This window comes from Panthera leo, chromosome F3 (genome assembly GCF_018350215.1).
Source record: "Panthera leo isolate Ple1 chromosome F3, P.leo_Ple1_pat1.1, whole genome shotgun sequence".
NCBI lineage: Eukaryota > Metazoa > Chordata > Mammalia > Carnivora > Felidae > Panthera > Panthera leo.
The window spans coordinates 53,606,951-53,628,417 of NC_056696.1; the positions used below are offsets into that span (position 1 = coordinate 53,606,951).

At 37.9% G+C, this 21,467-nt stretch overlaps 1 protein-coding gene across 1 annotated transcript in view; it reads right to left on the reverse strand.

Annotated features, from left to right (window-relative positions):
* Window positions 1–21,467, reverse strand: part of USH2A (usherin) — a 743,753-nt gene that overhangs the window by 238,540 nt on the left and 483,746 nt on the right. Inside the window, exons 41-42 of the mRNA XM_042925179.1 lie at window positions 20,628–20,770; window positions 9,168–9,796 (exon numbers count right to left, since the gene is read on the reverse strand). Coding sequence (XP_042781113.1) covers window positions 9,168–9,796; window positions 20,628–20,770 — 772 coding nt within the window. The remainder of the gene's footprint in view (window positions 1–9,167; window positions 9,797–20,627; window positions 20,771–21,467) is intronic.

Below are 21,467 nucleotides of genomic sequence, written 5' to 3' on the forward strand. Positions count from 1 at the left end.
TTTGCCTCTCGAGCCAGAACATTCTGAGTTCAGGTCAAGGTTTGGCAGCACTTGAAAGAATTAAAACTTAGGAGATCGTCTGTGCAGTTGAGCTAACAGTGAATTGATTTGGAAGTTCGTATTCAGACTGAGAAAAAGCACTCATAAGATAAAACTTGAATAAGATATCCAGAAGAGATTAAAAGATTTGATGTAATGATTCTGAAGACAGTCATTTGAAGATCTTTGGGGAAAAAAATCCCTATTTTATATACTATAAATGTTTACATCTGAAAATAACCTATTTGTCTCATTTAAAAACTACAGAGTTAGGAAAAAAAAACCTCTTTTTGACAGTAGTGAGTTGGAAGACATGAATCCACTTCTACAGAAATTTTTAGAAGGACTTTTATGTGAAGAAGACCATTGTTCTCATAGTTGGTAAGCTAACAGAAATGGTTTCTAACTTGGTTACCTTCCTGAAAATATCCCAGAACCATTATTAAAAATAAATGCATTCAAGATTTTTAAGTAGCCAGCTACCTAAATATTCTATTCTATTCTTTCCTATGCTCAAGATCACATTTACTCCAGTGCAGGCAAAAATGTATGAGACTGAAATTTTCAGTCTGCTTAATTTCCCATGTTTTTTTTTTTTTATGTATACATTGTCTACAGGAAAGATTATGAAATATTGTTGCATCTCAGAAAACCCAGATCAAAGAGCATGTTCCTGGCCTGAATAAACAAGAGATGCACTCTCTAAAACAAGAATTTTACACTGAAATCTTTTACATAGAATTATAGTCTCTTACTAGAAATATAATGTTTATTTACTACCCTGACTACCATAATTAATTATTTTAGTTGAGTGGTACATAATTGTTGAGATTTCCATTTTTCTGTTTAGTTATTATTTTTCAGAAAAAAAGAACAGGTGGGTAGCTGGTTAAGTGTTTAAGGAGCAACTGACTTGAACCAACTCTTTCAGATCCCTGAAGAGTAGCTTCCCTTAAAGAATCAAGGCACCTCCAGGGTGCCTGGGTGGCTCAGGTGGCTGAGCATCTGACTCTTGATCTTGGCTCAGGTCACGATCTCATGGTTGTGGGATTGAGCCCTGCATTGGAGCCTCAGTGTGGAGCCTGCTTGAGATTCTCTCTCTCTCCCTCTGCCCCTCTCCCCTGCTCTCTCTCTAAAATAAAATAAAATAAAATAAAATAAAATAAAATAATTAAAATTAAAATTAAAAAAAATAATTAAGGCACCTCCAAAGATCCCTACTGTAAGCAAAAATTTATGAATGCAGGTCAGTTGATTGGCCTCTGGCCTGAAAAAGTAACACAAATGAATATTGTAACTTTCTTCCTTTTTTAACTCCATCGAACTATATTTAAGAACTTTATGAAGATTTATGAAGATTGACATAATGGGTTGAGAATGGGTTCAGAATCAATGTCCCTGATTGGTGATCCAGACTATTCAACTGAAGCTGTGAGACTTTGAGCAAAACACTTAACATATCTGAGCCTCAGTTTCCTTCATGTCTAATGTGAAGAGACCATCTTTGCCTTCATGTCTATATACGGTTGCATAATTCTAGCACTAGTTCATACAACGTGTGAGTATACAAGGACCAAGGGTGTGGACCATTTGACTCCATATAGCAATTCCTCTTGACAACAGACTCCCCGGCAAAGCTTCTCTTACAGAACAAGGTGTATAATAAGTATTTGTTGAAATAAACTTAAATTTCTCTTTCAGAATATCATCCCTTTCTTTTAAACTTACATAAATTTGTACACTTTCTCTCATGGCAAGATACAAATCTAATATCTTAAATGAAAACCGACTGTTAATGTACAAATGAAAAGTGGGGTGTGGCCCTTTACCTCTGCCTCGTCCCATGACCTCTCCACGGCAGGCTACCCTCCTAAATTGAACAGGTACTATCTTGGGATATAGTGTTTCATACTTTCTGGTATGCTCAGATAAGCAAAGCAAATATACCCACATATATGTGAGCTGTCTCTCTTTAATTTTTTTTTACCAAAAAAATGTTTATTCTATTCCTACTAACCTGTAACTTAATTTTTACACTTAACAATAGACTACAGGCATATTCGTTTTTGTTTTTTGTTTTTTGCTATTACATAATACTCCTTTCATGATTGAAAACAAATTATTCACTTTTTATCCTATTGACATTTCCCTACTGCTAAAAACAATACTTTAAAATGTATATATACATATCATTGTATTTATTTTTATTGGATAGGTTAGCAAGAATTGCTATGCCAAAGGTGCATTATGTTTAAGTTTAATGATTATTGATGGATTACTTTCTGAAAGGTTGAGGTAATTCACTTTATTACAGAAAATGAAAGAAAGTGTCCATGATCTGTATCCTCATAAACTGTTAAAACTACCACTCTTTTTAGTTTGTGCTTATGTATTACTTATTATTTTACTTAGTTATTAATTATTACTTAATTATTTCTCCAATTAGTTTGCATTCTCTTTGTTTTTTTGTGAGCTATAAATATTTCCAAATATTGACACTTTACATATCTTCCTTCCTCTTTAAATTATCCATATTTTATACATTATTTTCTATTGAACTGTCTTTTAATCATAAATTATTAGAAAGGTAAATTATTAGAAGTTCCTTCTATGAGACATGAATGGACACTTTTCCTTTTTTTTTTAATTTTTTTTAGTGTTTACTTATTTTTGAGAGAGAGAGAGAGTGCGAGCAAGAGAGGGGCAGAGAAAGAAGGAGACTCAGAATCCGAAACAGGCTCCAGGTTCTGAGCTGTCAGCACAAAGCCCTATGCGGGGCTCGAACCCATGAACCGTGAGACCATGACCTGAGCAGAAGTCAGACGCTTAACTGACTGAGCTACCTGGGCACCCCTGAATAGACACTTTTCCAAAGGAGACATCCAGATGGCAAACGGATATATGAAAAGAGGCTCAACATCACTCATTATCAGGGAAATATAAATCAAAACCACGTTGAGATACCATCTCATGCCAGTCAGAATGGCTAGAAGTAACACCTCAGGAAACAACATATGCTGGTGAGGTTGTGGAAAAAGGGGAACTCTCTTACACTGTTGGTGGGAATGCAAACCGATGCAGCCGCAATTGTACCCGTAAAACAGGGTGGAGATTTCTCAAAAAAATTAAAAATAGAACTACCCTGCAACCCAGCAATAGCACTACTTTTGGAATTTATCCAAATGTAACAGGAGGGTGATTCATAGGGGCACATGGACTGCAATGTTTATAGCAGTGCTAGCAACAATAGTCAAATTATGGAAAGAGTCTAAATGTCCATCAACTGATGAATGAATAAAGAAGATGTGGTGTATATATATATATATATATATATATATATATACACACACACACACACACAATGGAATACTACTCGGCAATGAAAAAGATTGAAATCTTGCCATTCGCAACAACATGGATGGAAATGGAGGGTATTAAACTAAGAGAAATAAGTCAGTCAGAGAAAGACAGATACCATATGTTTTCACTCATATGTGGAATTTGAGAAACTTAACAGAAGACCATGTGGGAAGGGAAGGAAATAAGTTATGAACAGAGAAGGAGGCAAACCATAAGAGACTCTTAAATACAGAGAACAAACTGAGGGTTGATGGGGTGGGGGGTTGTGGGGGTGGGGAGGTAGGCGATGGGCATTGAGGAGGGCACTTGTTGGGATGAGCACTGGGTATTGTATATAAGTGATGACACAGGAATCTATTCCTGAAGCCAAGACTACACTGTATGTTAGCTAAATTGACAATAAATTAAAAATACATAAATAAATAAATAAATAAATAAATAATAAGTTCCTTCTATGTTATGGAGAAATAATCTATTATTCTATAATGTGTGTTACAGATTTTTCCCAATCTACCTCTTGGAGTTTAACTTTTTTTTTTTTTAATGTTTATTTATTTTGAGAGAGAGAGAGTGTGGTGGGGGGAGGAGGGGCAGAGACAGAGAGAGGGAAAAAGAGAGTTTCAAGCAGGTTCTGTGCTGCCAGTGCAGAGCCTGATGCAGGACTTGATTTCACAATTCGTGAGGTCATGACCTGAGCTGAAATCAAAAGTTGGTCGTTTAACTGACTGAGCCACTGAGGGACCCACTTTTTTTTTTTTTTTTTGGTGAGGGGGAGTCTTATGGCTTGTAGGAAACAAATTATTTTCTAGTTAAATATAACTGTATTTTCTTTTAAGACTTCTGAGTTTCTTTCTTTCTTTGTTTTTTCTTTAGAAAGAGCCCCCTAATCTTTAAATTATATGGAATTTTTCTTATTTTTTAAGATTTCTATTTTTAATGTTAAATTTTAAATTTAATTTTAATTTACTTACGATATAATGGAAAGATCTTTTTTTTTCTTACACATGGACTGTCAGCCAGTATCATTTTTGAAGCAAACCATTATTTCCCAGTGAAATAAAATGTTTCTTCTACAATAACTCAAGTTCCCATGTATACTTGTATCTGTGTCTAAAGTCCAGTCTGCTCCAATGATCATTTGTCTATTGTTATGCCAACACCATACTATTGTCATTTAGTAGATTTATAATAAGTGTAAATACTGAAGAAGATGTCACCTCGGTATACTTTTCTTCCATAACTTTCTAGAATATTTCAACTATTTAGTCTTCTTTATATAGTTAAAGATCATTTGATCCAATTTGAAACAAAACATTATTGGCATTCTGATTTTGAATGATATTAGGTGTATATGTCAATCCTAGAAGGACTGACATGTTGTGGAATTAACTCCTTCCATTTAGGAAGACAGCACGTTCTCCATTTGTTGTAGTGAGAAGTTGAGAACAGCATGTGCTCTTGGAACCACCATGGTGGGTAAGGCGGCTCTTCTCTGTATGTAATCTTAAGCAGGTTACTTCATCTCTCAATTCTCAGTTTTCCTTCCTGTGAAATGGGGATAATAATAGTGTCTATCTGAGAGGGTTGGGTTAAGGACTAAATGAGAGCAATTCCTGGAACTTAATATGAACTCAATAAATAGTAATCATCATTATTATTTTGTTTTCTTCCATAAGATGTTATATAGAGATACATTTTATGGTTTGATTTAAGCAGACATCAAAGACTGGAATACTTCACAATTAGGTGATAATGGTGACGAAGACTCAACTCTCTTCACTTTGGGTTCTTATCAGATTTGTTTGTAAATGAGCAACATTAAGAGTACACACCCAAGTAACACAGTGAGCAGACACAATCTGGAGGGCACTGTTGCTTCTTGTGACACACACAACACAGCTGGTCCTTCAGTGGTCTGAGCCCAGCAAGGACTCTACTACATGAAGACTGAGAACTGCAGGACTGTTGTCTTTTATTCTGCTTTAGCTGTGGAAAGTGGGGCTGCACCCACGTCATCGCATTCAAGGAAGTTTGTTCATGACATCACATCATTACACAACTTAGTTATTCTTTTATTTATTTATTTATTTTGAGTAGGCTTCATGCCCAGCATGGAGCCCAACACAGGACTTGAACTCACGACTCTGAGATCAAGACCTAAGCTGAGATCGAGAGTTGGATGTTTAAATGACTGAGCCACCCACGTGCCCCACAACTTAGTTATTTTTATGTTTTTTTTTATTAGTCCTGTATCATACTCAAGACTTAGTGAGTGCAGCAATCTTATAAATCTTTTGCTCTTATAAAGTGAAAAGAATTGTGTCTTAATCACCAGCATTCTTATAAGTCAACTTTATCATAATCTGATTTTACATTGAAGTTTTGCTAGAAATGGCTGCTGAACTTTACAAATCCTTTTTCTGTATCTATTGATAAAAAATATATGATCTTTTTTCTTTGATTAGTTGATTAAGAAGTATGTTGATAGATGTCCTGATTTTGAACCATTCTGACGTTTTTGGAGTCAAGCCAAATTTGTCCTGGCGTGCCATTCTTTTAATATATTCCTTAATTCAATTTGCTAATATTTTATTGAGAAGTTTTGGACGTATATTCATATATGAAATTAATCTATAGGTTACTGAACTATCTATTTCAAGTATTGGTACAGCATTTACCAACTTTATAAAATGCCATAAATGTTCTTAAGTGATTAAATACCAAATAAAAGTGCATGGTTTTCATTTTTTAAATAATTTTTAAAAAATGTTTATTTATTTTGAGAGAGAGAGAGAGAGTGAGTGTGTGTGCATGAGTGAGGGCAGGGCAGAGAGAGAGAGAAACTCAAGCAGGCTCCACCCTGTCTGTGTGTAGCCAACTCAGGGCTCCGTCTCGTGAATGGTGAGATCGTGACGTGAGCCAAAATGAAAGAGGCTGACGCTTAACCAACTGAGCCACCCGGGCATCCCTAACAGCTTTCACTTTTTCAGATAACCTCTGTGACATCATATATTATTTCTTTTCTTTATAATCAAACAATCAAATACAATGTTAAGAATTTAATTTTGGGGGTGCCTGGATGGCTCAGTAAGTTAAATGTCCGACTCCTGATTTCAGCTCAGGTCATGATCTCACAGTCATGGGATCGAGCCCCATGTCTGTCTCAGAATGGAACATGGACCCTGCTTGGGATGCTCTCTCTCTCTCTCTCTCTCTCACTCTCTCTCTCTCTTACTCTCTCCCCTTCCTCACTTGCACACACGCTGTCTCAAGATACATAAATAAACGTAAAAAATATGATTTTGATATGCAGTGTGGTCTACAATTTTCTCTTCTCTAAGCTCGAATCTATGCCAAGTCATACCACACCTTTTTACACTTATTACTATGTTACCTTGTTTTCTAGTTGGGTGAAATAGGTGGAGTTTCCCTTGCTTTTCTGGTTAGACCGTGACTTCTCACTGGCAGCACGGTGTAGCAGTGAACAGAACACGTGGCACAACACAGCAAGAACTAAGGAGAAATACCAATCCATTCCTGTTCTACCCCATCCTATAGGCTGGTGTTCTTTCTTCTTAATCTGTTTTTTTTTTTTCCTTCTCCTAAGTCCTTGTCACTCTGGGAATGCCAATATTTATTTGTGTAGTTCTGTCTAAAATGCAAGCTCCGTGATAGTAGGGATTCTGTTTTGGTCTCTGGTGTATTCTCAGTACTAAAATAGGCACTCATGCAGGTGCGTTATTGCTCAATAAATGTTAGCAGAATTGAAGCTATTATTAGTGCTGTTGCTGTTGGTATTATCAAAAATTTCTTTCACCTAATACTCAGAATGACTCTCCGTGGTAAACGGTGAATGAATTTTTTAACCAGTGTACTAATGACGATACTTCTCATTAAGATTTTATGTATATGCCATTTTAACTTTTAAATATATTTTACACAAAGAAATCACTGTATTGCAGTCACATGCCTTTGTGTACCAGATAAGCCACATCACCAGAAGATGTACTTTGGCAATCTTAAGATCTTCCTGAATATAATGTGAGTCGATAATACTGAAGCACAAATATGTCGTTTTAATATTTAAATACATATCATCCTATACTAGATTTAGTCGACTATTCCTAAAGCATCTCTTCATGGTTACCTTTTGATTTTCTAGTTGCAAATAAAATGAGAATTAATAAAAGGTGTGATTTTTTTTTAAATTAGCATTAATATGCAGTGGCCATATATTTCAGGTACCTATATAGAGACTTTTAGATTCCTGACCTGGTCAGCGTGAGCCTGGGAAATTCAGCTTCCTAGCCAAGCTAAATAAATTTAACTCTAACAAGTGGACAAGCCATGTACGTTATTCCATTCCTGGATAAGGTTACAAAATCAAAAGTTGGAATAAAAAAGAAAGGAAGAAGAAAAAGCCAGGCCATTAGTTTTGGATACCTTTGATCATTATCTACATACGCTGAATCAAGTAGCCTTGTGCATGGAGACATTATTCTTCTGAAAATATTTGTTCTTTTTAAAGATCTGACTAGTTATTAAACTTTTGTTATAAAGAATCCAGAAAAACGTCCATTTCATAGCTTTGCCTTTGAGAAGGGACAGTGTTTATGTTGCATTATATTGATTGGTAATGCTACTGACATCGTGCAAAATTCCCCCAGGATTGTAACAAAAAGTTGTTTCTGGAATGATTAATAACTCTAGGTTTGTTTGGGATTTTGTTTTGTTGTCTTGTTTTTCTTTTGAATGAAGAACAACTCTTAAGGTTGCTCAATTCATATGAGAAACATAGTATATCATATGCTTCAAATTAATTTCCTTTTTAGCGTATTATCAACAGAATTCTACACACATTTGATATTGCTTTGACCGTGATATTGCTTGGACCAGCCTCTTCTTGAAACTAAAAAAGGCTTTTCCAAATAGATTTTAGTTTGTAGGTCAAATTAAATTTCTTCAACAATTTACACTATTTAGCAACACCTAGTGTTTGCTTTTGGTGGGGGAGAGAGAACACACAACATAGATCCAAGGAATAATCTCAACAGATGAACTTTGCTGTTATGCAAATATCCTTTGTTTTGTGCTCTGGTGAGCAAGCTACTGTACCAATGCTTTTGGCAGTGGTACAAGACTGAATCCATGGAAGCGTGTGTGTATTTACACAAAAGAGGCTTCTAAGCTACAGAACTCCCTCCTGTTTGGTTACACTAATTTCCCTTGAATGAAGTTTGTATGCAAGCCAAAACAATGGTAGTTATCCTGTCCTCTAGAGTTCATTCCCAGTAGAATGAAGTGAATAATTGAACACTTTCTAGATAGCCCAGGAATGCGCTATTTTTATTCCTTTCCCCATCATTTTGATTCTTTGATCATTAAAAAAAATCAGAATATGGATAATTGGAACTTTTGTTAGCATGCTATTCCATTCCTCTGCATTTCCCCATCTCTTCTCATTTTCTGATCTATTTAAATCTGACGTGGTGGTTAAGCTAAGCATCCCATTGTGGCATTCAAAGTATTTCAGGTGTGTGAGGCAAATGGAAGCATCTCGACAATATAATTAAGGGGATACAGGGAGAAATGAAAAACTGACATCGAATTCAAGATAGTTTGGGCCAAAGGCCAAAACCCAGTTTTTTCAGTGAATGCCTAAAATGGCAAATGTATGCGTTTTGTCAGTAGATGGCTCTGTTCAACACGGAGTCAATCCAGGGTAAATTCCTAAGTCTGCAAAGGAGACAGAACACTCAGTGTCTTACCTCAGCTGAATCAGGTCCTAGCACATGCACGACAGGTGGCTGTACCCCAGCAGGTCGTGAGGGTCTTGTGGTCACTGCTACCCAATCACTGCCGTTCGTACCTCCATTAAGAGTGCTCATCAGTACCCTGTATTCATATTTTGTCCATGGGCTGAGAGCAGAAGTCTTGTCAATAAACCTCATGGAATGACTTCTTGGGAGAGTCACCAGGGTAGTAACTTCTTCCTCCCCTTGGGCTCTTCTGTCAATTGTGAAGTTCTCCACTAAACCGTTGGGGTGAGTAGGAGGTTGCCAAGATATAATCACAGATGTTGGGGTATCAGAGAACAACTCTGGACTTGGGATACCTTCTGGTGCATCTGGGAGTGTCCAGACAGTCTGGGACTCTGGTGAGAGGGAACACCCTTTTGAAGTACAGGCTTCCACTTGAAACTTATAGGCAGTATATGGGCGTAAATGGATCACCGTGCAATTAGTGACATTTCCAGAAGTTTTCCGGTAGAGATGACCGTGTTGGTAAATGTTATAATGGGTAATGACCCCATTGGGCTTTAAAGGATGTTGCCAGATGACTGACATCGTTCTTGACTTCACGTCCAGAAGAACTGGAGGGTCCATCGGTCCAGGTTCTATAAAGTAGAATAAATTCAAGAAGTGATATCTCTCGGAAACTTCCCACAGCTTCTCAAAATGAAGTTAAAATAACCCTCCTATCAAGGTATGAAATTCGTCAATTGGCAAAGGCCAGTTAATAAATAAATAAATGTCATAAAGACAAGAACCCTGACTGCTCATAAATGTGCAAGATGTACTCGTTGGATACTGCTGAACTAAACTGTCATTTTCCTTTCTAAGATAACTTCATTAAAATCATTTCTCTTTATTAAAGCTAATGATTAAAAATATCAGGAGGGCTTTTCTGAAATACAGATATTATTAGAGAAATATACAAGAGGGCTATGGTAAGCAAAGTTCCAGCTTCACCACATTTTTCTAGAGCCCCAGTAACTAATTATAATCAATAACACTATCATAACAAACCTGCATATTTTACAGCCCAGTAAAATCCTTCAGCATCTCTCATTATATATTCCATATTATACCTAGTTCTGTTTATCATTCTAATCCATGTTTTGCAATTTATCTACTCCCTGTTAATATTATAGGTGATTTTTTACTGTGACTGTGACAGAAGCTGCCGATTTAGCTCTTTCACCTACTGATAAATAAACAATGCACAGATCTGACCTTTAGGTTAACAGGTTTTATGCTTGCTCTACTCAGCACTCTAACTGATTCAATTATCATAAAGGTTCAGGAGGCTCCATGAATACTGAAAAAGGCCCACCATATGCCTGCCTAGGTGTTGTGGAACAGCAAATATTCTGCAGCCCTCCAGAGAAATTCCTTAATTGTAAATAATTTCACCATGCGACACAATCAAGTCACCTTGAATGCAAACCCCTCAGCCTGCGGAGGCAAAGTGTTATTTAAGCTTTACTGGGCTGCGTTAAATTCTGCAATTTGAAGGGCTGTTAAGTTTTTCAATTGAAATTTCATTTAAAATGCAGGTGCTTTTTATTATATGGAGGCTTTACTGCTCTCTAGGTACAAGCAAGAACATGGTGCAATAACACAAATCTGGCTCAATCACTGATCAGTAACAGCTGTAATTCCAGAACATTTAGCATTCTTATAAACCACGGCCTGAAATCTATAAATTGCTACAACAGATCAAGAAAATACTATATCCCCCTTTTCTGCCCACAGCAATTTTGACATTTATGAGATTTTTCTGTGAACATTAGATTTTATTGAAAATCTTTAGAGAAGATATACTTGGATTTAGTAATTGTTTAAAACAGCGTTGATTATGTGAGTGTGTGGACGTGATTCAATGTTACACCCAAGGTTTAAATGTGAAATGCAACCATTTCTTACAGTCAGCGACTACAGTAATAGCTGGTCATGTGAGCGTCCATAGGAACGCACTTTCGCACAACACGACCCACGTAGTTGTCACCAACCGGACTGATGCTAGGGTCATAATTACTTTTTTGAGAGGAAAGACGTTGTACCATGTGCTAACCCTGAAGTCAAGCCGTTTCTGACCATTTGGTAATGCACCCGATTTGAGGAGAAAAATCCTGAAAGTACAGTGATTTTGATATGGATCGCATTTTCCGTGTTAGTCTGTTGTCAACTTTCTCTTTAAAGCTTTCTTAAAACCACTGTGACCTTTCTTACTTTTGATCTCTGATACATAGTAGCAGCCCCAATTACTATATCAAAACAGGGATACGGATCCTTTTTTTATTCATGCTGGCCATCCAGATTTAGCTAAGAAGAAACAAGCGTGAGTCTCACAAGATGCCAATGTCGTTTTGGAACACCAGATCCTCTGAGATCAGGGTCCATAAAATCAGTGGCAGAGATTGAAGCCTTTATTGTCTTACCCTATGTCACCACCGCCCTCTAAAAAAGAATAATATACATTTAAGAATCAGAATCATTTCCATTCGAGTTTTCAGCAGGGTCTTGCTTAATTAATTATGTCTCATTTGTACACTATCAAACTGTGAGCTTCTTCAGGAAAAAGGAGCAGCAATGACACAGTTTGTTCTCTGTTATGATGGGGATAAGCCTTTTATTTCTCCCGAATCGGATGATAGTTTTATAGGTGAAACATCTACGGTAATGAGATGAACTGGCACTTTAAGCCCTCACAGAGCACGAGCTTTCCTTAAAGATGATCTCTTATCTTGGGAAAGACGAGATGTTCAATTTCAATTTCATGATTTTTTTTCCCCTTAAAAGCCAGCATACATTTTATTAGCTTCCCGCTCTAGCTGAGTAGGCTCCCTGCTCTTGTTGCACGAAGGGTCCTTAAACTTGTGTGATTCAGGAGAGGAAGCTGAAAGCAGCCTCATTAGCTCCTTTGGCCGGGGAAGTGTTAAAACCTGACTCCCGGCACTCTTCCAATTTAGTGCTTTCAAATGATAAGCCGAATCATCTAATTCTATATACAAATCAACTGGCATGCTACTGCATGGTGGAAAGGGTCACCACAATTATGTAAAACATGAGTAATAACTGTAATTGGGGTAGTTTGCTAATACAATAAAAAGCTCTGAACATGAGGAAAGTTATGCTCACAGCAGTAGCTATCACTTTCTAAAGTAAGAATTCATGGATGAAATGACATGAAAAAGATGGTTATAAAATTTTAATGGAATGATAAAAGGCAAAAGTCAGCCTCTCAGCTGAATTCTTAAAATCCCTATATATCACAATCAGCTCCTTAACTGTAAAATCAATGTGGAGTATAACATGTTGTCAATGCGGCTGTCACTGGAGGGGAGACTGGGAAGTATGACAGCCACACAGCTCAACTGGCCAGTGATGAAAATACAACTGTACAGCCCTCTCCGTGGGTGTAATTGTTTAGAGAACTCCCCCCACCCCCGCCGGAGGTGGGAACGGGAGCATCCTTTCTGTTCAGATCACTGATTCATGTTTCAGGCCATTTCATTACAGCATTAATAACAGAGAGTAGTTTCATTTTGGCAAATGAAATTATCTTTTATGGGAAACTATTTTGCTCATCAGCTTCAAAAGTTCAGACGCAGCCTAAAATAGAGCCATAAAATTGTTAACAGAGGGGTCTGCTTATTTATTTTCATAGTCAGGTGTGCGAACTGGGAAGGGTGTGGGCGCACATGCACGCGCATGTGGATGTGTGTGTGCGTAGGAATAAATGGTCTGAATGACTCACGCTTTCGGTGTGTATATAACTTCCAGTGGTTTCCATGGGCCTCCTACGCTCGTTCGCTATTAGCGTTACCCACGGAGCGCTCGGTTTTCCTGTTATGTTCTCATTATTGCCCTAGTGAAGCAACTTCTAGTTAAAAACTCAGTTTAAAAGCTCTTTTCAGTAATATTAACTCCACACAAGAATATCCCCCAAATTTGCCCATGAATTAACACGCAAGGTAGCAAAATATATGGATGTATGATTATATAAAGCAATACGTTGTAAGCTAATTGTTAATGTAGCCTTTTGACATTCACTCCTGATACGTTAGCAGAAGAGTGATGGATTCCAGCTTCTCTTTAATCATGAATTCTTTTATCAATTCATTATTTATACCCCAACTACTTTCCCAAGGGATTCTTGACAGCTCATCATAAGACTTAAATGTAATAGGACCAATAAAATAAAGAAATATTAATCTTGTAATGATAAAGGGCACGAGAGTTGTATCCCAAAACAAATATTAAAAACGGGTTACTCTTATTTTGCACAAAAATGAACATGCAGCTTCTTGACAACTGATAAAATAGGAAGTGGGCAGTGAAGCATAGGAATTGTTTAAGAAAGCTTGGTGAAATTGAAAGAATACCATTTGATAGTCTGTAAGGAGGAGAACCAGTACTGGGAAACTCTTTTTCTCCATCTCTCCCATGAGAGAGTGGAGGGAGTGTAGCTTAGGAAGAATGTTTTGATTTCTGAACTGGGGCATGTTTTGGAGTGAATGGCTTTGAATTCTTCTTTGAAAGTTTGGGACAGAAAATCAGAAGTGTCGATGTGAGAATTTATGAAAGCAGAAAAAAAGTCCTAAAAGAATTGGAGGTTCCAGATTTGGAAGAACAGTATGCCTTACGTACCCAAAAGAGAGCCAAGAGCTCAGGGAGGAAATTGAGGCTGGGTGGATAGATTTTTCATTAATCAATCCATCCTTTCAAAGGAGTTTCTATTGGTTGCTTTTAGCTTGGGTTCTTAGGATATTAAAATAAGAATGTAAAAATAATAATTAATATTTGCTTTTATTAATTCTGGAAATACAAGAATGTAGGGGGATGGAATCCATGCAACGGAAAACAAAGTATGTAGTGACATGGATACAGAACCATTTTGCTCTCCTAATCAGCAGATTAAATAATTTACTTTCTGGGGCACCTGGCTGGCTCAGCTGGTTAAGTGTCTGACCCTTGGTTTCGGCTCAGGTCATGATCTCACAGCTCCTGGGCTCAAGCCCCGCATTGAACTCTGTGCTGACAGGGCTGAGCCTGCATGAAATTCTCTGTCTCCCTCCCTCTCTGCCCCTCCCCGACTTGTGCTCTCTCTCTCTCAAAATAAATAAATACTAAAAAAAATTACCTTACACCATGGATCTTCTCGATAAAATAGATACCTGTAATCGCTCGTGGAAAGGATAAATGTGTCAGTTAATATTTAAAGCAATTATGAAGCCTAGTTAGAATGGAGAAAGCAAAATAATTGTGCAACACTACTGAAACCCATAGTTTGTATTTCTTCGTTAAAATAAAATCTACTGATGTGAATATGCTCCACCCTAACTTTCAAATGCTATTTTCTCTCATATAGAAGGTTTTTAAGGTATAGATTGAGACTTTAACTTCCAAAACACACTAATAAAAAGATGTTCGCCGTGTCAGATAGATTTTAAAATTTAAATACTCCTAAGAGCACAAACACATTTACTCAATGATCTAGAAAATCCTGCTCTAGAATTATCTTCATTAATGAATCCAAATTTATGCCACAGTTTTACTTCTCCCTGTCACAAGACTCAGAGAGCTCACTCTCATTACAGGTTTCGAGAATAAGAAAAAGTGTTTTTCTTCTGGAACTCTCTCCCTGTATATCCCTCCCCGCCTCATTTTGAAATAGACGTGATTTGGGGCTAGGAGACGCCTCTCGAATTAGAACATTCATTATCCTAGTGAAGACAGTCAGTGTTGAATCAAAGGGACAGCCAGCAGGCTGCCTCCGACCAAGGGAAAGAATGAGGATTGCTTTTGGGATTTCCTTCTCTTCCACCTGCCTCTCATCCTCACCCACCTCTCATCCTCATACATACCCCTATCATCTCCCACTGAGGCTGAAACACTGGCAGCACACTATGCAAGCCATCCCCCCAGTCACGTGTCAGTGGACACCTCCAACGGCAATTACGGCTTCTGCCTTCTTCTGGGCCAATTGCGAGGAAATAAATTTGAAATTTAATATTTAAGTGAATTCCAAATATAAATCAGTGCCTATTCCTTCTCCTGATTCTCTCCTCAGGGAAGGCTTTCCTGACACCCCACGTTGAGGGAAACGCTCTGCCTCTGGGCTTGCTTGCATAGAAGCCTCAGTTCTGTAGACTCTAACGATGGCTCTACTCTGTGTCCCCCTTGTCAGATAATGGATGCCTCAAGGAAAGAACAGCGTCTTAATCATCCTTGTAACTTTGATGTCTCTCTCGGTCCCTGGGACAGGGCAGGTACCCAGATAAAATTGGCTTGGTTGAATTTTCACGGATCTGCTTCCATAAAAGTCTCTTTAATTAGTACTTCCTGGCAATTTGGGGGCACCTGCTGTATATCAGATCCTCTACCAGGCCTGGGGTATACAGTCATCCCCCTTTATCTGTGGGGGATACATTGCAGCACCCCCAATGGATACCTGAAACTGCAGATCGTTCTGAGCCCTATACATACTATGTTTTTCCTATACATACGTACCTATGATAGTTTACTTTATACATTAGGCACGGTAAGAGATTAACAGCAATTACGCATAATAAAAGAAAGCAAGATGGCAGATAAGGGGAAATTACGGTACAAAGATAAATGAGACAGAGTCTTAGGTCCTGAGAAGTTACAATTCAGAATGAGATGTTGACGGTGCACAATACAAATCAAAATTCTGCGGTAGCAATGAGGAAGGAAGACTTCACAGAGGAGGTGACATTTGAGCTGAGGCTTGATGAATGAGTAGATTTTGCCAGACAACAAACAAGGAAGAAACTTGTTCTGTTCAATACAGATTTCAAGTAACATTGCAATGTCTTTCTTACTCCAGAAAAACCCCTGTTCCTTTGTAAACTGCCGTGAGAATCTCAAAGATGAATGAGGGAGCTGGGGATCAGATACTCAAAAACGCTGACAGAAAAAATAAAGCAGAATCCAGGTACTAGGATAACGACCCTCATTGCTTCCTTCTTTGTTCAAGGTGTATTTTAAGCGTGGGAAAAATAACAAGGTCTAATATAATGAATAAAGTGTGTTCAGAGTATTTAAAAACCATAAGAGACTCTTGAATGCTGAGAACAAACTGAGGGTTGGCGGGGGAGAGAGGAAAGTGGGTGATAGGCACTGAGGAGGGCACCTGTTGAGATGAACACTGGGTGTTGTAAGGAAACCAATTAGACAGTAAATTATATTTAATATTAAAAAAATAAAATCCCACTGTGTAGGTGATAAGATACATACCCCTATCTATTAGCATACTCCAGGCCAACCTCATGAACAATCTGTCTGTTAGCAAAATAATGAGCTCATGAAAAATTATGTAAGTAAATCTACAAAATAAACTGCTTGAATCCCACAAACTTTATTTAATAATGTCTCTTAGATTAGTGGTTACAAATATAAATGTGGGTGGCTCAGTCAGTTATACGTCCAACTTCGGGTCAAGTTATGATCTCAGGGTTTGTGGGTTCAAGCCCTGCATGGGGCTTTCTGCTGTCAGCACAGAGCTCACTTTGGATCCTCTGACCCCTCTCTCTGCCTCTTCCCTGCAGATGCTCTCTCCCTCTCTCTCAAAAATAAGTCAACATTTAAAAATATATATACAGATATGGAGTTTTTAAACTTCAAATTTCATAAAACAATCAGATTTTTAAAGTCTTTTAAAAATACATGATAACGAAATGGCCTACTCTAGAACCAGTTTGGGTTTTTGTTTTGTTTTGGAAGGAGAAAAGTAATTTTTAGAAAACAATCTCATTTTTAGTAGGTTGATCTAATTGCCTGTGTATTCCATACATGTTTGTTGTTCAAATGTCTGAAATAAAGACATTCCACATTTCAATCTTGTTCCCTGAAAAACTTTGTGAGAAACAGATTTTCCAGCTTTTGATGGTCTAGGGAATCTACATTTTTAAAGAAAAGTGGGCCATCTCATATTTTACACAGGGCAGGATTTTAGTAGGCCAAAGGACAGGCCCCCATGCTGAGGTTGCAGGAACCTTGCCCTTCCAGTGGCTCCAATTCCTATATGCATATACTGCACAGAAAACCATTGTAAACACACAAGGGAAAGGGAAGAAAACAATCAGGAGCAATGGTTATTTCATGTTAAAAAATACCAAAAATTTCAGTGGCTAGGTAAGTGTCTTCATGTTAGCAATCACACGTATCCGAGTCTAACACAATCTTTTTTTTTTTAAGATTTATTTATTTGTTTGTTTGTTTATTTTTTTGAGAGAGAGACAGAGTGCAAGTGGGGGAGGGGAAGAGAGAGAGGGTAACACAGAATCCAAAGCAGGCTCCATGCTCTGAGCTGTCAGCACAGAGCCTGATGTGGGGCTCGAACCCATGAACTGTGAGATCACGACCTGAGCGGAAGCTGGCCACTTAAATGACTGAGTCACCCAGGCGCCCCAGGTCTAACACAATCTTCATGCATTTTTGCAAATTGCAGACATGCCAGGTTCTTAGACTGCCAGCAGCATGCAACACACACACACACACACACACACACACACACACACACAACCCAAAAACCATGAGTTGTTTGTATTTACCTGGTTGCAAACAGTCGAACACTACACTGACCAACTTGGCTGGAACAAACATCTTTTATTAACACACGTTTAACAGGATTTAAAATATTCATAGGAAATGTGCATTATTATTATTTGGCATCAGCACACTAGATTTTTAAAAATGCATGGAACTGGATATTGGTGGCACTCTGATAGAAATGACAAATTATTTGAAAAAAAAATCTATTAAAATTCTTCACAACCCTTTTCTCTGTCCATGAGAACTTCTCTTTGCACTCAAGCATTTGTTTCTCTGTGTGCAGTTCATTTCCTGCCTTGGTATCTCTTTCTGGTTTCAGCAGTGTCACAGGCTTGATGAAAATCACAGTCTTGCCATATCACACTAAAAACACTGCACTTGGTGACCTGTGGTGGCACCAGAAACTTTTGAGGCTTTGGTTGATGTAGAAAGGTGCATATTGATGGTATGAAATTTAAATGTGGGCATGAGGTGACTTCTCAGTTTTATTCTGTAAGACGGTATGTAGAGTTTTTATATTAGACATTGCACTTGGGCATCTGGGAGGTGCCGGTCAGGATCAAGTATGAAGCGCGATTCTCGCATGGAGCTGTCAGCATGGGTGGTTTCGTGTGCAATGCTTTGAAGCCTTGACAGAAAAACTGCTTGTGCCCAATGCCAATCACTCACTCTTTGTCAGCTCAATTGCACATCCTTTCAGAAATGGCATCCATCTCCACGGACACCCAAAATATAGAGTACACTGCCATTATGTCTCAGGGGTAAGCATGCACTGGTAACCTGGAGGGGCAAAGGGCCAGCCTTTGGCTCTTTCATAATATATATGACTTTGCAGTGTGCACATGAGGCATACGAAGGAAGAAGTCATCAGTTTCAGGGAAAGGACTTAAATAAAAATGATGGCTGGGTTTCTTGGGTTAATACCTGCTATATAATCATGTGTTACCAATTCTTAAGGAACATGAAGAGTTAATACTATTCCCTTCAAACCCAGTTCTAAAAATCACAAAGAAGGCAATGTCTTCAGTGCATGAAAATTCTAACCACATAGAGTCCGTAGACTTGTTTTATGGTCACTTAAGGCAGGAGTAAGTTTGTTCAACAAGGAATGCTATGCTAGTTGGTACTTTGCAATGTTTGGTACTTTATTTATGTGATAACTTCTTGCCTGTAGATAGAAGATCATGGCTTCTATTCAACGAGAATCACCCCTGAGGAAACCCAAGTGTTGCTCTGTCTCTGTGGCCATGGAAATCGTGGGTGCCAAAAAGGGGACTGTTTCTCTTCTCTTCCAATGTGGCATTCTATGGAGTCATCCTCTCTGCAGTGGGCTGAATCATTAAATACTTTCAGTTAACCTTTATTGAGTGCCATCAAGTATGCTATATCTAAGAAGGAGGATTGGAAGCTTATTTTCAGTTGTTTTTAAAATAATGTTTCTTTAAAAATCTATTTTGAGTGTGAGCTCTCTAGTTCATAAATCTGCATACAGTCTGGTGACTAGGCTGCCAGGTTCCCTAGAGTGTGTGTGATGCTTCCCCTAAAAGGGGTGTAGGTGCATTGAGTGGTGCCTTAATGCTTTCTGGGTCTTGGGTGTCGTTTATTGCACTGTGCTGATAATTTACTAAATGGTACTCGAGAGACCAAAAGGACTGGATGTGCCCTTGTAAAGTACCTAACCTGCTCCTAGGGAGTGATTACAAATTGGGAGAAATGGATGAAGTATTATATATTATTGTTCTTCATGGCCTTTTCAAAAAACATAAAGTAAGCTTTAAGGAAGGTAAATAGTTCTGATTCTATCTCATTTGATGTATTATCCTTACTAAAATAATATAATTAAGGGTATTGTAGCAATAAAAGAATCTACTTAATATACAATTGAGATTCTTTCAAATACCATATCTTTTGATTAATATCTAGCCTTTTGAAAGTCACTTGGGTCCTCATTGGATATAGAGCCAGAATGGCAATTGGCCAACAGAGCAACATCTTCTAAGAAGCCTCTGATTAAAAGACTTGACAAGATTAACCCTAAAAACCTCAATGTTCAAAAATACAGTGTCCTCATTCACTCCGTATAGCTTGATTTAATTTCAAACTTTTCTAAAAAAAATTATACTTCCATATATATATATATATGGAAGTATAATTTTATATATATGCCCCTATAGAGGTCCATATATATATATATATATGCCCCTATAGAGGTCATTTATATAAAACTAAGCATTATAGCCAAATATTTATTTTCTATATATAACCTAGTAAAAACCTATGTATGAAAACATAACTCTTTCGTGACAGACTCGGAAGCCTCTTAATTGATTATATAAGGCAATCCCAATCTAGTCTTTGTAATAGTGCAGAACCATTGTTATCAGATTATATTCCTCTATTCTGAAGTCTGTCTTTCAGGTGTGACTGAAAGTATAATGGGATCTGTTTCCAGGAAAAGGTATAACGACACGTTAAGCATCTGCATGAAGCAAGACCCCTATTTCATGTTCTTCTGCCTGTCAGGATTCCTCCAAAGCAGAGTACATTGAGTGGAAGATGATAACTTTCCTCTTGTAGGACACCTAGATGTACCCTGAAGGATAGAATGGGGCCATGCCATAAGTTATTGCGAATTCCTTCTTCCTGTAGTAATTTTTCTTCTGAAGGCCTCACCCTCAAAATCCCCCAAGCCCCCATTTTTCTTCTTTCTGGAAGTCTGACTATCCTTGGCCTAGAAAAGATTATTGTCACTAAATGTCAAGAAAACAGGGGAGGCTTACTTCTCTGTTTTGGAAAAACTGAAGACATTTAATAGTCCCTAATGTAGACGACATTTGGCTGTGTATTGTTCAGACCACTTACTGTCCTCTGTGGTCACGAACAGAATCCAGGAACTATGCGCACTGCCAAATCCATTGGAGGCAACCAAGCGAAACTCATATTCTGTGTACGGTTGGAGATCTCTCACTTCATAGCTTAACGATGCAGAAGGATTGGAAAATAACCTACATAGGAAAGAAATGCTAATTAGGAAGCTTTAGACTTTCAAAGAAATAAAAACAAGTAAAATCTTACTGCAAGGAATTTTCAGAGAATGTCAAATTCCAGGCAAGTACTGCAATTTTCTGTTGTCACAGGAGATCTCTCTTAAAATAAGGAGCCACTTGGCTGAGGGCTTGTAATATTGCATTTATATGAGATGTAAATTCTAGTAGTATCGAGAAAATTCTAGTCTACTATTGAGGCTGATTGCCACGTGGAATTTGTAGACTATTATAATTTTGTATCTACAGTTCAGATAGCATTTCTATTTTTAGTTCAGGTGTATGTCTGCTTCATGCAATACCTATGCCCATGAAAAGTTAAAGGTGAAGAAATCCTATATTAATGCTATATAAATGGAAAATAGATAATTTTGCTGAGCAAATAATTGTGTCCTAAGGAATTGCTTGTCTTTTATTTGAACTTTTAAAAGGTGGCCTTTAGGGGCGCCTGGGTGGCGCAGTCGGTTAAGCGTCTGACTTCAGCCAGGTCACGATCTCACGGTCCGTGGGTTCGTGCCCCGTGTCGGGCTCTGGGCTGATGGCTCGGAGCCTGGAGCCTGTTTCCGATTCTGTGTCTCCCTCTCTCTCTGCCCCTCCCCCGTTCATGCTCTGTCTCTCTCTGTCCCAAAAATAAATAAAAAACGTTGAAAAAAAAAAT